Raw genomic sequence first — 13,823 nt, forward strand, 5'->3', positions numbered from 1 at the left:
CTCTCTCCCTTTTTTTTATCCGCGTCTCACTCGCACCAAGGCCGTTTCGTGCCGTTGGCATTATTCATCCGCCCTCTAGGAAAGCACGAAAGGAGACAGGCACAAGGACCGACGACAGCATTGGGCGCAGCTTCACCTCTGTCCGGCGCTGAAGCGAAACAAGACGAAGAAGAAGAAAAAAAAAAAACAAGCAGCGGCAAGAAGACAATAATAAAAAAAAAAGACGAAAAAATGTTTGTCTTTTCAGCAACAACTAAACTACGATATCCACGACGCAGAAACGGATCCCGCGGCTGCACGACCGCCGCTTGTCATTCTCAGAAGGACCGACGTCTAGAGTCGTCCACTTCACGCCAGCCTCATAAAGAGCCTGCTTTTGGCCTTTGTTTCATTGCAGTTGTCCGCTGCGGGGTCCTGGTGGGTCCCCTCGCGCAAATTCGTGCCGGTGGTGAGGGGGCACGGTTCGCCATCCTCCTTTTGCGCCCACTTCAGCGCTTGCTGAGACAACACTTCCCGGAGACTGGTCGGCTGCGACAGCCCCGTGTCTGCAGCACCTGCGTCGGTCGAGGCGTCCGTGTCACGCAGCACGGTGTAGCGGTAGCTGATGTTGCTGTCGGGGTCCCGCACGAGCGTTGTGGCGCGTTGGGGCTCGGGCGCCACTGACGCGCAGGCGCACATCTCAATCTCCCTGAGACTCTCGCTCACGTCGGTCGAAAAGAGGCAACTCAGCCGTTGTGATTCATGCGGGGCAGTCACAAGCTCTTTGAGCCGCTCCAGAGCCCTGGCCTGCGCCTCCTCCGCGGTCACCACAGTATCCAGTTGTTGGAGTATGCGTATCTCCCGCAGCTCATTCAGCTGTCGCTCAAACTCATCCATCGACATTGACGTTCGTGGCAGCGACGCCGGCAGTTTGTGTTCCTTTTCCCTTTCCCCTTTTACTTGTGTGTGTGTGTGTGGATAGACCACCAAGCAACTTCAGCGGGTCAGCCGCGGCCTCGTCGCGCGCAAGCGGCCCAAGGAGCGAGAGTGAGCGGGGAGTTCATGCCTGTCGTCTTTCGAGGCAAACACACACGGCAGAGGGGTGGGAGCCGCCGCGACAAGGGCCGTTGCCACGCCACACGCGCCCGCCGTCCCCATCGTGTGCAGGCATGCGTAGTTACTTGCATTGACTGGGGAACCAGTAGTAGTAGAAAAAAAAAGGGTGGGAGGGGGGGGGCACAACGAAGCGCATCGCATCGGAGAGGAGGAAAGACAAAAAAAAAAGAGAGGGCAAAATAAAATAAACAAACAAGAAACAAAAGAAAGGCAGAGAAGGCAAACACACTAGAGCACTTCCGCCCTTCTTGCTCGTCCCTTCGTTTCTCCTTCCCACTTCAACGCGCCCCATTATTCCGCCTTTTTTCCCTCTTCCGCCCTCCTGTCCCTTGCGGCGAGGAGCAAGGCAACTTCTACAGAGTTCGCTTTGACGGCTGCTGCTGCTGCTGCTGCGGCGGCGGCGGCGGGGGCAAGGGCTTCCGGCGCGGCCCCTGCGTTGATGTGGGCGGCGACGGAGTTGCGCCGGTGACTAGAGGCGCCGGCTGCACCACGCCCTTCTGACGCCATCGCGGCGGCGGCGGCGGCGGCAGCGGCTGCGGGGGACCGCTGGTTCCCCTCGCCGCGGAGGAAGCTGCGGTGCTGCCTTCGCTGCTGCCTGGCGCCGCCGCCGCGATGGCGGGTTGAACGCAGCGAAGGTCGTACTGCTGCCACGCCTCCCGCAGCCTCGCGTCGAGGACGGCCAGCGACGGCTCCTCCGCCCCGCCTTCCGCCCCCCGCGCCGGCGGAGCATGGGGGAAGAAGAGGGCCCCCGCAAGCGCCGCGCCCTCGCTGCAGACGACGGGGTAGGCCTCCGTCAAGGAACGCAGGAACGCCGTCCGTGGGGCACCGTCGCCGGCGACAGAGGTCGGCAGTTGGGCGTACCACCCCAGCAGCGACGGCGGCGCCGCGTCTGCGGCGGCAGACAACAGGCGGTGCCGCGTCATCGCCGCGCGCCAGCGCCACCAAAACCCGACGGACGACCGCTCCGTGCGGCGCCGCGCCTCCATCACCTGCCTGACGTTCTCCCGCTCCGCCATGACGGCCCGCTGCGCCGCGGGGACCCTCTTTGACCCCGCGGCCTTCTTCTCGGCGGCGGGTGAGGCGGCGCCACCGGCGCGGCGGGCTTGGCCCGCGGAGGGCGCTGCCGGGGCCCCCTCGCCGCCCGCCTCGCCGGTGTTCGCCTGCACGGCCGCGGCGTCCTCGCCGTCGCGCGAGCGGGCCGCGACGAGGTCCGCCGAGGTGCTGCGGAAGAGCGTCTGAGCGAGCACAAACCACAGCCGCATTGCCGGCGGCGGCAGGAGTGCGACCGCCGTCACACGCTCACGCGGGGGAAGCACACCCGCACCGCCACCAGTCCCCCCCGCCCGCCGCCGCCGCCGCCGCCGCGTCGTCTCCGTCCACGCGTAGGCGCCACTCCGCGGTGGCCGCCTCGCCATCCTCGTCAGAGTGAGCAGAAGGCAGACGATTGCCGCCAGGCCTCCCCGCCCCGCCCTCAAGGCCGCCGAGCATTTGCTCGGTCCACGCGGGGGCAAGTGGGTGACCCACAAACTCTTGTGCCGCATCACTACGCTTTACCGCCTCGCGTGTACAGGCCAGCGGGGCCTCGGCGTCGTAGGCGAGTGACAAGATAGCAGCGGTGCTCGGCGCGAGCGATAGCGCGTTGAGGGTGTGACAAATCGTCCCACGCAGCAGCCAACAAAGCGACTGCGACTGTCGCCCACGCGTGCAAATGGCGCCGTCAGCGGCGTCGCACAACTTGTCTAAACGCGGCTGCAGCATCGTGTCAAGAACGTCACGGGCCCGAAGGCAGGCGGCAACAGCCGTGGCGGCCGTTGCCCTTGTTCTCGCGTCGCACGCAGTTGCATACGGACCGCGCGTGAGCAGTGGAGGCAGCTGCTTCAGCTCCAGCAATTCCAAAAACACCGAAAAGAGGATACCTGTGGCCACCTGCTCTAGCAGCAACATTCCTTCTTCGCCATCGGGTCGGGCCACATTTCCACCGCCCAGTGCGGACTCAAATCTAAGCCACATGTCATATGTGTCACAGTCCCCCTGGAGCGCTTTTCCACTAGATACTGCCAAGACGGATGTGATAAATCCACGCAGCAGCTGCTTTGCTTTGCAGACACCGTCGCGGTCACAGAATGCCAGCACCACGGCGTGCAGGAGGACCACGTACGCGTTGCCTGGCTCCAGGCATCGCAGTGCCGCCAGAATATGCACACAGACCTCAAGCCCGTGCGTGGCCAGTGAACTGATCACGCGTACAACGTCGGTGTGATGCTTCCGCTCCTCATCTGCCACGGAACCCGTGCTTTGCTCCTGCAGCGTGGCAGGTGTGGTCTGTGGTGAGGGGGCCGGCGGTGCAGCGACGGCGAGCAGAAATCCCACGGCTAGTTTTAGCTGATGCTGTGCGACGTGGTAACCGATGCACAACGCCTCGCGCGGCGTCGTTGATAAGGCGTCGCTGGGCACCAAAAGTGGGGCGGCGCAGAGGTGGGCGATGCTCGCCACGTTCACCAGCTGCAGAAGATGCAGACTCGTCCAAGTGCCTTGAAGGAGCCCCTGCGCAATGCAGAGGGGACAGCCGGGTGTGAGAAACTCCACGCTGCCAAGTACGGCGGCGGAGTCGTCGGGCTCCGCCGCAGCGGCGCCGGCTGATGCAGCGGGAGCCGCAACAAGCGCGTAGCGCAGACACGACTGAGGCGACGACCGTGACGCCAACGAGGGGTTCTTCCCGCCACCGCTGCGCCGCTGGCAGTGATTAGCGTGCCGCGGGAGACGCGCGTGGTATCGCCCACGCGCCCGTAACGCGTCGAGCAGGGCATCCTCGTCTGCCGCACTCAACCCGTCCCACGCGGAGCCCGCCACGTTCCCCGCGCCGCCGCCGTGACTGCTACTACTCTGACGCCTGCAACTTCCCATGGCGATCCCCACCGCGTCTCGGCTGGGCTGCGGCCACGACGCCAACTCCCGTTTCGCTCCGCCTCTTGCCAGCCCTCCGTACAGGCGCATTTGTTTTTCAAGCTCCAACACACTCACCTCACGCGCCTGCGCGTCCCGCAGCATTTCCCAGAGCCCACATCGCACCTGCTGCTGCTGGCGTGGAAGGAACGAGGCGCACTGGGCGGTTTCCAGAAACTGTGCGAGCTCCACGCTCTGCTGAAGCGCGGACTCCAGCGGGGCGTCAATGTATTTGTAGCAGGCCCATAAAAAGTGCACAAAGCGCCGCGTAAGAGACTCTGTGGGAGGGGACACACCGCCATCCACGGCGACAGCAACATCTGCCGCCGCCACCGAGACGGCCGGGGCCGCTGGCTCTTGCTGAGGTTTCGGTTCTTCCGCACGCTCGGAGTTCCGCACGCCCCGCACTGCGTCGTGCATGAGGTCGCTGCCGCTCTCCCTTCCCCTCCTCCCTAGCGGCCAGCAGCGGCACCTTGTCGCATCGCAAGAGAACGTGAAGAGGGACACAGGCAGCGGAAGTGAATGAATCCAACATGCGTCGCTGGTGGACCTATTCACACACAGGCACACACACACACACACTGCAAGAGAAGCGTCGTCTGCTAGGCAAATACAACTAAAGCACACAACAGCCCCCTCCCACCTCCACCCATGCGCGCACGCTTCCGGAGGGGGGCGGCCACACCCCCTCCCCGTGGGTGCAAGCATAAAAGGTGATTGGGTGCGTGACTGCGAGAGAGCGGGAGTGAGCGTCAAGCGGCAGGGCTCGCCGCCTCTCAACCTCGCACGCTTACACGCACGGAGAGAGGGGAGAGGCGCTTTGTTTGCGGTTGTTGTTTCCTCGAGAAAGGCGGGAGAGGGCCTTCACCCTCAATTTTCTCCTCCTGCCGCTTCTGCAGGAGCCGCGATCCACGGGAGAATCAATGTAAATATATATATATATATAAGCACACACTCTCACAGGGGGTGAACTGCCTGCAGCGAGGGGCAAGCAGACCACAGCACACCGGCCCTGCAGAGGCCCAAGTGCATGCGGCCAGGCAGAACACGGCCGGAGGCCTGTTTTTTTTTTCTTTTCTCACCGCGGCTTCTCTCGTCCACCACCACCAGCAAAACCGCCCTGACGGCTGCGTCTTCCTCCGCCGAGTGGCCGCGTGAGGGCACGCAGGCACCGCCTCCCCCCACAGCAGAGTCGCGCGCGAAGCAAAACGAAACCGGAGGAAGGAAGAAGCCGGTGACTCACGCGGGAGGCGGCGGCGGCGTGCACCGGCCCTCCCCGCCACAGCCACACACACATGCGCACGTGTCGGCACGGGCGTGCCCTGCGTGTGCGTGTGAGAAAAAGCAAAAAAAAAAGGAAGGAAAAGAAAAGAGAGAAGGAGGGCCAAAAAAACAAAAACAAAGATAAATCCAAAATAACGTAAAAAAAACAAACAAACAAAAAAAACGAAGGGAGGGAAGAGGGAAAGCGTAAGTGTGGGAAAATATGTGGCAGCAAGACACATCGTTGCTTGTTTTTTTTTCTTTTCTTTCTGGTTGTTGTTGTTCTTTTTTTGTTTTTAAGCCGCTTCATCGTTCCGCCTCAGCGCCCGCAGCAGGCAAGAAAGAAAGAAAAAAAAATGCGCGAACCGGACACCCTCGGCAGACACAAATGGACACACCGCCAGCTACTCCCCGCCGCACACCACGCCACCCCGAAGTCGCAAGATTGTGTAGCCATCATCAGGGAGGCCGCGGCGCACAGGTGCGCCGCAGTCGGTGAATGTACAATGGGACAGGCGTCCCCGTAGAAAATATTTTCACGAAAAAGTTTTGCATGCCCCACCCCCAGTCCGCGGTAGGAGCGTCGTCCTTTGCCGGCCCAGCCACGGCCGGAACCTCAGCGTCTCCCGCAGTTCCCCCCTCTGCAGGTGTGTCTTTCTCCCCCTTTGCCATGAGGCGGCGCAGCGTGGCGCCGGGCTCGGCGAGGAACGCGCGCTCCGCAGCTTCTTGATTTGTGGCATGCGTGCCGGCAATCGCAGGCCGCAGTGGAACAGCAGTGGCGTCTGCAGCGCCGCCAGGGGAATCCCCCACGTTGTTGGCGGCGGCATCTGATGCAAGCGCCAAGCGACGGTGCACCTTCAGCGGGGGAAAGTTGTGCACCACAAGTTCGCTGCCGCCCTTCAGTAGGTGGTACAAGAGGGGAGGCATCGCCGCCCCGCCGGCCCTGGCAGCAGCGCCCGTCCCGGCCAGTGCGTGCACGGCGGGGTGAATGATTAAGGTGCCGTTTGTCGCAAACGTCGCAGGATGCGTTTTTCCTGTGGCGCGAAAGCACACGTACCACGTGGATTCTATCAGCTCCTGCTTCGTCACCCACTGCCGTCGCGCGTCGCGGAGGGACATGTGGTAGGCAAACTTCCACGAAACCGGCAGCTGCATCGCTTCCTCCTCGGCGTCGTCCACCGCGCCGCCTCCCTGCCGCGAGCTCCCCACAGCCGCGGCGCGGCGCAGCGCCTTTTGCTGGGCGTGCTGCAGCAGGCTGAGGGAGTGGGTCAGGGCCATCTCCTCCGCGAACTCCTCGTACGGGTCGCCGTCCCGCCTCCCGGTCGCCTCGGTGTCGGCGTCGGTGTCGTCGAGGTCGTCAGCGGAGTCCCCCGCGTCTTCTGTTGCTTCTTTTTCAGCGGGAGGCCGCGGGCTCAGCTGGTCGGCGCCCGCCGCCGCACACGCGGAGGGAAGCGAGAGTGGCAGCGATGGGTCACTGGTGCTGCTGCCGGCGCTGTGGCTTAGGGGTGGGCCGAGGCTGCCCGTGCGAAGCCGCCGCCGCCGCGGCGACGCCACGGGTTCACCCGTGAGCGTACGGCTTGTCGTGGTGGTGGTGGTGGTGGTGGTGTTCGCCTCCGCCCCCTCCTCGTCAAGCAGCTGGAGGTGTTGCCGCTGCTGCGCCCGCAGTCGGCGGCGCTGCGAGTCCTGCTGCATGCGATACAACTGCTGCTGCCGCTGCTCCGGGGTCAGCTGCCACCAGTACAGCCTCTCCGCGTGGGCGGCGGTTGTGTCAGCGGGACGCTCCACGAGCGAGACGCCGCGGCGCACCGGCGACACCAACGACGCGCGTAGGTGAGGCGAGTTCGTAGTGTTCATGATGGCATCGTACGTCGGGGTGCTGCGAAGCGAGGCGCGACCCCACAGTTGCTGCGGCGCGCCTCTTGCCCCCGTGGCAACGCTGTCGCCGTCGCTGGCTGTGGTGGCTATGGACGCCGACTCGCTTTTCCCAGCGCACCCAGTCCAGCACGGCGGCGGCGGTGTTGGGGGCGGTGGAGGCGGCGGCGGCGGGTCGTGGTGTGCCCGTTCCCGCGTCGGCTTCTCCCCCGCCTCACTGTCCGTCTCGCCGCCCTGCAGCCTCATCCACTCCTGCGTCGCGGCGGCCGCGGCGGTGGTGGTGTCGCTCGTGTGCGCACCCATCAACATCTGCTGCTGCAGGGAGATGACCTCCAGCTCCTCGCGCCGGCACGCCTCCTCCGCGGCCGCCCACATCTCCGCCACGCCCCCCAGCCCCTGCTTGCCGCGCCAGAGGGAGAAGCAGGCGGCCTTCCAGGCGGTCCGGTCCGACTCACTGGCGGCACGGTAAAAACTCTGCGACACGCCGAGCACCGTGCGCAGGTCCTCCGCCTGAAGAAACGTAAACACGACGTCGAGCACCGACGTCGGGAGACGAGCGACGTCGCACTGACACGCGTGCGGCGGCGTGGCGGCGTGGCACCAGCGCCCTGCCTCGCCGTGGCTCACCCCCGGCATCCCGCAGTCGTGGCCCGCCGGGTGTTGTGCGAGAAAGCGGGAGGTGCGGCAGACCACGGGGGCCGCGGCCTCGCGCTCCCCCGCCCCGCACTCGCTGCGGCGTCTGCACACGCACCTCCCGCCTTGATTACCATCCGTTGCGGAGGCCTCGGCGGCGGGGGCCGCGACACCACAGCCACCGCCGCCGTCCGTGGAGGAAGGCGTACTGACGCCCCCCATGGACTTCCGCTCAGAGTGGTGTCCGTTGTTAGCTCCCTTGCGGTGCACCGGTTTCCAGCTGCCGCGATGCTCCTGCGCGTGGGCGCCTGCTGCTAATAGAAATAAATAAATAGATATCTCAAGGCGTCAATGAACGCGTTCCTTCTTTCTTTAGTATTATTACTTTTCCTTTTTCTTTTTGCGCTCGCCCTTTTTGTTTCCCTTTCCGTCCCCCCGCTTGCGACCTGCTTGCCTTCCTCTTCGAACTCTGCCTTTATTTTTTTTTGTTTGTTTTTGCTTCTTATTTTTTGTTTTATTCTGTTTTTTTTTTGTGCGTGTGTGTTTTCTTCTCGCTTCTCTTCCCCACTTCTTTGGTGGTTTGGTTTACTACTCCCGCCTACAGCGTCACAGGAGGAGGTGATTCCCTCCTGCGCCCTCCTTCCTGTCTCTGCCGCGCGCCTACACGCGCCACGTTGCTCGCTCGCCAAGAGGCAGACCTGGCGGGGCGCGACAGGCAGGCACGGGGGTGGGGGGCAGAAACAACCACAAGCAGAGAGAAGGCGAGAGAGCGAGGGGGAAAAGAAAAGAAAGAAGGAACGAAAAAAAAACTAGCGCCAACGAGCGAGCACACACACACACACACACACCCAGGCACAGACACAGTGACACATACACACACAGAGAGAGGAGAGGTGGATAGATGGATGGGACGGGGGAGGAGTGGGGCAGAGGCACAGCCGTGCATCCACACTTACCCTTTCTCTCTCTTTATGTATATATATATATACTTCTCTCTGTGTGTCGGTGTGTGATTGCGTGTGTGGCGAGGAGGGTGACCGGAGTTGCGCCTCGCACCGCGTTACGCACCGCAATGAGGGTGCACACAGGCACAACACACACGCACACGTCTACTTTACCTGCGCCGGCACGCGTGCGCGGCCGCAACGTTAGCCGGGGAGCTGCGGGGGGGCGTGAGGCGGGCGCACGCACAGGCAAAACCCGCTCCCCACCCCGCCTCACGCCCCCCGCAGCCCCCTCCTCCGCCCACCAAAGAGAAAAAGCAAACACCAAAAGAGAGAGGAAAAACAAAAACAAAAACAAAAGCAAGAAAAACAAAAACGAAATACCTAACCCACCGACACGACTCATCATCGTCCGTGTTTATTTTTTCTCTTCCTCGCTCTTGCGGTGCGGCTTGTCCTTGAATTATGCGCCTTCGCGTTTCTCCCTCCTCGGTACGCTTATGCGTCCCTTGCGTGGGTGCGTGTGGGCGAGTAAAGCACGGCGGGGTGGGGGCGATTGGATGACGACCGCACAGCGAAGCCGGCCGCCCACCCGCGTCGCGGGGAAAGCGAGGCGGAGTCACGTCCGCCGAATCGGGGTGGGGTGGGGGGAGAAGCACCGCCGGCTCCGGCTCCGCACGGATGATGACTGCAGCCACCCACCCAGCCCGCTCCTCGCTCCCCGCGGGGGGGTGTGTGGGTGTACGTACGTGCGCCGCCTGCGTGTGTGTTCGCCCCACAGGGCGGAAGCGGCAACAGCAGCAATCCGACGAAGTCTAACTCCTTCGCCTCTCCCTCTACTTCGGCAATGCGGCGGCCCAGGTAGCCACTTCCCGCACCCACTCCGCTCGCCCCACAGCTCAAACCCGCAACTACTAATCTCCTTGCCTTTATCGTTTATTATCCTTATTGCGGCCCCCGCCGCTTCCCCGTCCCGTGCATCCTTTTTTTTTTTTTCTGCCGGCTCCCTTGCAGCTGCCGCCGGTACTCCCCCAGGACGCCGCCGCGGCGCGCATGCACCTCCTGCCCGGACTCGTTAGTCGTACTTGGCCTGCATGGCGTCGGAGAGCTCATTCAACGCGTCCGTGCGCTTGCGCGCGGCTTTCGCGCTGCCGCCACCGGCCGCCGCCGCCTTCGCCTCCTCCTCGTCCGAGCCCTCGCTGTCCGAGTTCTCGCCGTCCTGGCGTCGTCGCTGGCGTTGCGCCTTGCGTGCCGCCCGCTCCCGCGCGAGGCGGCGCTCCTCCCGCTGCTGCTGCTTCTCCTTCGCCTCCAGCTCCGCCTCGCAGCGGGCGTGCTCGGCCGCGATCTGCGCCGCGACGAAGGCCTCCCGCTCCTCCGGTGTGAGGTGTTGGAGGGTCTCTTGGTACGCCGCCGCCGCCGCCTCGCGCCTGCGGCGCGCCTCCGCCACGCGCTGCTGCACCAGCTTCTCCGCAGCCTCCCGCAGCCGCCGCTTTTTCTCCGCCGTCAGCGCCTCCTCGAGCCCCGCCCACGCCTCCTGCTCCTCGTCGCGGATGGCGACGCGGGGGCCGCCCTCCTGCCGCAGAAGCTCCTCCTTCATCTTCTCCAGCTCCCTCATGCGCCTGTGGCGCTGCTCCGCCTCCCGGCGCCGCGCCTCGGCGGCGTCCTGCTCCTGCCGCCGCTCCTCGGCAGACTTGCCGCGCTCGGCTAAAATGCGGACGATGTCGTCCTCCGACATGCCAAGCCGCCGCATATCGTCCGCGGTCAGCTCCTTCTTGGGCGCATGCTTCTTCTTGGGTGCCATGCCGCCGCGCGTGCGTATGTGAAAAGGGGCAGAGGGCAAACACACTGCCAGCGATAAGAGAGGAGAAAGGATGATGGAGGGAGAAAAACAACAACAACAACAACGGCAAGAAAGACAATTATAAAAAGAAAGGAAAGAAACACCGCCGCACACATTACGCCTAAGAAACGTCCCCCGCCCGCACAGAGCTGGTTTCCTCCTTCTTCTTCGTTGCCACTGCCATATGTGTATGTGTGTCTCCCCCTCCCCTCCCACTCAGCAGGAGTACACGCTCAGTTGCCACTCACGCCACCGGCTGCTGCCTCCTCGGCCAGTTTCATCTCCTGTCCTTGCCGGGCCTCGAAGTCTACAAGAAGGCTGTGGTGCCGCGCAAGCGTCTTCTCCAGCACACACGACTCGTACTGCAACACCACGTCGTAGCAGCGGTGCACCGACGGAAACCGCGGGGTGGGCGGGACGGAGGCAGCGCCTTCGGCAGCGTTGTGCTTGCCGTCGCCGCTACTCTGGGCAGTGACTTCGGCAGGCCGCACCGTGTCCTCGTCGGTGCCGTTGCCTGCGTTGCCCAGAATGCCCTCAAAACACCGCAGCACCGCCGCCCGCGGGACCTCGCACGGCTTGTTGGCAACCTTGAAAGGCGAGGACAGGGCACTGTACATGTGTTCAATGCTAGATTGATTGTGCGCCTCCAGCTTTTTGTACTCGAGCGCCGCCGCCGTCAGCCGCTCCTGCGGCGTGTAGTCGTCCTCCTCAACATCCCTTTTGGAGGGCATCCTCTGCCCCTTTGCCCCACCTTTTTTTTTTGTTTTCTTTCTGTCGTGTAGATAAGTAAATAATATGTATGAAGACCTACGCGGCGCAGAGTAAAACCCCCTCCACCTGAGACGTGCCACACCACAGCGACAGCAGCGGTTTTGGCGGGTGTTGTCAGTTACGCTGACCGCAGATATCCCCCGGCGGTGCCCGCACGAGCAAAACAAAGCAGAGCAGAGGAAAGGAAAGGATAGCAACAACAACAAGAAACGCTGTGCGGAGCAACGTTAGGATAGCGTGAGGTATATGCAATCCCCTCCTCTCTCTCTCTCTCCTTCACACAAACGCACAGCCACACACAGACTATTTTAACATCCACGTGTTATAGTTGTTACTGGCTGTAACGCACTCTGGATTTTTTTTGCTTGCGCCGTTGGTTCCGCAGCTGCGCCGCCTCCTCCCGCGACAGGCGGGGCGCTGGCATGTTATACCGTCCTTGCGGTGGCACGAAGCTGCGAACGTTACCGTAATAGTACGGTATATCGGCGGCGTGTTGGGGTTTGGCAAGCGGACCGCCAAGCAGCGGCGCAGCAGCACCACCTTTGGCACGGCGCAGTGAACGTTGCCTGCGTGTTCCACCCGCCGCATGGACTTCGTCCCTTTGAAGGTGCGGTCGCAGCGACGTCTCTCCCCACAGCTGTGCCTCTTCAACTGCGGCTTGAAAGACGGGATCCAGCAGCGCATGCCGCTTAATCCGCTCCATGCCTTCAAGCGAGGAGTGCAACGCCGCGTCGTGGCGGGCAACGGCGTGCAAAAAACGATTTGAGGGAGAAAGCGCACGGTCCATCATTGCCTCGGTGAGGGAGAGTTGGCAAGGAGGCGCCGTTTCATGCAGGGAATGGGTGGTCTCTGTAGTGAGTCGGTCCCGTGAGCCAGTTTCTGCCTCCACCCGCGTTTCCCCAGTCCCCGCAGTCTCGTTCGCGGAGGCAGTGGCGGTTGACGGTGTCGACAATTTAAGAGTCTGCTTGCTTTCCTCGTAGCGCTCCAAGAGGCGCAGCTCGGGCTCCGAAATGCCCTCATACTGTTTTTCCTGCACCTTCTGCATGACAGGTGCCAGGTCAATGCTGGGGAGCCCCAGAAGCATATTCTCGTACATGGTTGCCGTGAACTCGGGGATTTCACCGACGCCGTTCAATGCCTCAATGTTTGCCTCTATCGGGAGTGAATGGCTCGCTGAAGCCACATCAACCTCCTCGTTACCCGCCACGGCGCCTTCCTCTGGCGGAGCCACACCCTGTGACTTTGCTTCATTGGTCGCCTGCGACCCCGCCTCCACCGCAGGGGCGTCGCTATTCGTATCGACACAGGCCAGCGCTTCGATCGTGTCAAACTCGAGTATACCCCACCTCCACAGTTTTCGTAGGGCCTCGTCAGACATACTTGCCAACGCATTCACCCACGCCATTTGCTTTACCTCCTCCGGGGAGATGTCATCGGCGTCCACGAGGGACGCGTTGCCTTTATGACTTTCCTGAAGCCTCCCGCGTATCGCTTGCGTCTCCCTCTCCACGGACTGCACCAGTGCCTTCACAGCCTCCATCACCTCTTCACGATGCTGGGATCCAATGCGCCCATACACCAACTGCAGGTACCGAAGCGTGTCCTCCTTGTTCGATTTTCTCAACACCTCATCAGCATCCAAGAAGAGTTGCCTTCTAACTACACGATCCTTCGCCCTTACACGTTCCATGACATCCTGCCCCTTACCATAGGCCTCATTCGGCCGGACTTTATCTAGCATCTCGCGCCAGGCGTTATCCACGCTTGTCACTTGCTTCTTGCCGGCAGGAGCCGGACTCTCATGAATAGTCTCCTTGCCTGCTGCGTGCTCCGAACGCATGCGAAGGATTTCCGAGCGAATATCATCTAGCGAATTATCAGGGGCCGCCATCATGCCCCCAGCCCGCAGAGAAGGAACCTCCACTGAAGCAACGGACGCAAACTCTTCCTTCTTACCTCTTCCCCTTTGACGCAGCAATCGCCGCGCTGCCACAACCGTCTGCCCCCAACTCAGCTCTCGATAAGAGAGAAGTATACGTCGCATGGGGCGCCGTCTAGATTTTCTCCTTTATATATATATGTATATCTCCGCCTCTGTAAAGAAGAAGAAGAAGCAAAGAGTAACAACAACTACAACGACAATAACAGCCAAAAAAAAAAAACGCTATTTCGTGTTATTAACGTTACACCAACGCAAATGTATCCGGCGTTGGGAGAGGGCCCCCACCCCCCAGAAGAAGGCGTATTCATTAGAAGGGGGACCAAAACAAAAAAAAACAAAAAATCAGGGAAAGAGAAAGAAACATGGCGTAAGGCGCACGCCACAAAGAGAGAAGCCAAATAAGAAGGAGCCAAAACACATTGTGATAGGAAAACCTCATTAGTGTCAAAACAAGTTTTTTATACTAGGCAGAGGAAGCACGAAACCCCCTCCCCCTTCCCCTCCACACACACACACACAC

General features: G+C 62.0%; 7 protein-coding genes across 7 annotated transcripts, besides 15 other annotated features; all 7 read right to left on the minus strand.

Annotated features, from left to right (window-relative positions):
• Positions 1 to 157: 157 nt before the first annotated feature.
• Positions 158 to 231: a sequence feature (GA-rich).
• A 117-nt stretch (positions 232 to 348) lies between these two features.
• Tco025E_05635 (uncharacterized protein) lies at positions 349 to 882 on the minus strand (the record flags this gene model as incomplete). Its single annotated transcript, XM_029372528.1, has 1 exon — positions 349 to 882. The coding sequence occupies one exon, from the start codon at positions 880 to 882 to the stop codon at positions 349 to 351; it is 534 nt and encodes a 177-aa protein (XP_029227408.1).
• Positions 883 to 1,238: 356 nt separating this feature from the next.
• Positions 1,239 to 1,314: a sequence feature (A-rich).
• Positions 1,315 to 1,448: 134 nt separating this feature from the next.
• Positions 1,449 to 2,357, minus strand: Tco025E_05636 (uncharacterized protein; the record flags this gene model as incomplete). The annotated part of the gene is made up of 1 exon (XM_029372529.1): positions 1,449 to 2,357. One exon carries the CDS (start codon positions 2,355 to 2,357, stop codon positions 1,449 to 1,451), a length of 909 nt encoding a protein of 302 aa, XP_029227409.1.
• Positions 2,358 to 2,394: 37 nt separating this feature from the next.
• Positions 2,395 to 4,458, minus strand: Tco025E_05637 (uncharacterized protein; the record flags this gene model as incomplete). Its single annotated transcript, XM_029372530.1, has 1 exon — positions 2,395 to 4,458. One exon carries the CDS (start codon positions 4,456 to 4,458, stop codon positions 2,395 to 2,397), a length of 2,064 nt encoding a protein of 687 aa, XP_029227410.1.
• Positions 4,459 to 4,593: 135 nt separating this feature from the next.
• Positions 4,594 to 4,620: a microsatellite.
• Positions 4,621 to 4,961: 341 nt separating this feature from the next.
• Positions 4,962 to 4,984: a microsatellite.
• A 393-nt stretch (positions 4,985 to 5,377) lies between these two features.
• Positions 5,378 to 5,485: a sequence feature (A-rich).
• A 59-nt stretch (positions 5,486 to 5,544) lies between these two features.
• Positions 5,545 to 5,599: a microsatellite.
• A 161-nt stretch (positions 5,600 to 5,760) lies between these two features.
• Tco025E_05638 (uncharacterized protein) lies at positions 5,761 to 8,028 on the minus strand (the record flags this gene model as incomplete). Its single annotated transcript, XM_029372531.1, has 1 exon — positions 5,761 to 8,028. The coding sequence occupies one exon, from the start codon at positions 8,026 to 8,028 to the stop codon at positions 5,761 to 5,763; it is 2,268 nt and encodes a 755-aa protein (XP_029227411.1).
• Positions 8,029 to 8,166: 138 nt separating this feature from the next.
• Positions 8,167 to 8,208: a microsatellite.
• Positions 8,209 to 8,280: 72 nt separating this feature from the next.
• Positions 8,281 to 8,338: a microsatellite.
• Positions 8,339 to 8,583: 245 nt separating this feature from the next.
• Positions 8,584 to 8,615: a sequence feature (A-rich).
• Positions 8,616 to 8,633: 18 nt separating this feature from the next.
• Positions 8,634 to 8,687: a microsatellite.
• A 368-nt stretch (positions 8,688 to 9,055) lies between these two features.
• Positions 9,056 to 9,131: a sequence feature (A-rich).
• A 694-nt stretch (positions 9,132 to 9,825) lies between these two features.
• Tco025E_05639 (uncharacterized protein) lies at positions 9,826 to 10,551 on the minus strand (the record flags this gene model as incomplete). Its single annotated transcript, XM_029372532.1, has 1 exon — positions 9,826 to 10,551. One exon carries the CDS (start codon positions 10,549 to 10,551, stop codon positions 9,826 to 9,828), a length of 726 nt encoding a protein of 241 aa, XP_029227412.1.
• Positions 10,552 to 10,634: 83 nt separating this feature from the next.
• Positions 10,635 to 10,669: a microsatellite.
• Positions 10,670 to 10,823: 154 nt separating this feature from the next.
• Tco025E_05640 (uncharacterized protein) lies at positions 10,824 to 11,321 on the minus strand (the record flags this gene model as incomplete). Its single annotated transcript, XM_029372533.1, has 1 exon — positions 10,824 to 11,321. The coding sequence occupies one exon, from the start codon at positions 11,319 to 11,321 to the stop codon at positions 10,824 to 10,826; it is 498 nt and encodes a 165-aa protein (XP_029227413.1).
• Positions 11,322 to 11,518: 197 nt separating this feature from the next.
• Positions 11,519 to 11,558: a microsatellite.
• Positions 11,559 to 11,692: 134 nt separating this feature from the next.
• Tco025E_05641 (uncharacterized protein) lies at positions 11,693 to 13,405 on the minus strand (the record flags this gene model as incomplete). Its single annotated transcript, XM_029372534.1, has 1 exon — positions 11,693 to 13,405. The coding sequence occupies one exon, from the start codon at positions 13,403 to 13,405 to the stop codon at positions 11,693 to 11,695; it is 1,713 nt and encodes a 570-aa protein (XP_029227414.1).
• Positions 13,406 to 13,483: 78 nt separating this feature from the next.
• Positions 13,484 to 13,524: a microsatellite.
• A 282-nt stretch (positions 13,525 to 13,806) lies between these two features.
• Positions 13,807 to 13,823: a microsatellite.

The sequence above is a fragment of the Trypanosoma conorhini genome (genome assembly GCF_003719485.1).
Source record: "Trypanosoma conorhini strain 025E chromosome Unknown Tco_14.4_contig_00339, whole genome shotgun sequence".
NCBI lineage: Eukaryota > Euglenozoa > Kinetoplastea > Trypanosomatida > Trypanosomatidae > Trypanosoma > Trypanosoma conorhini.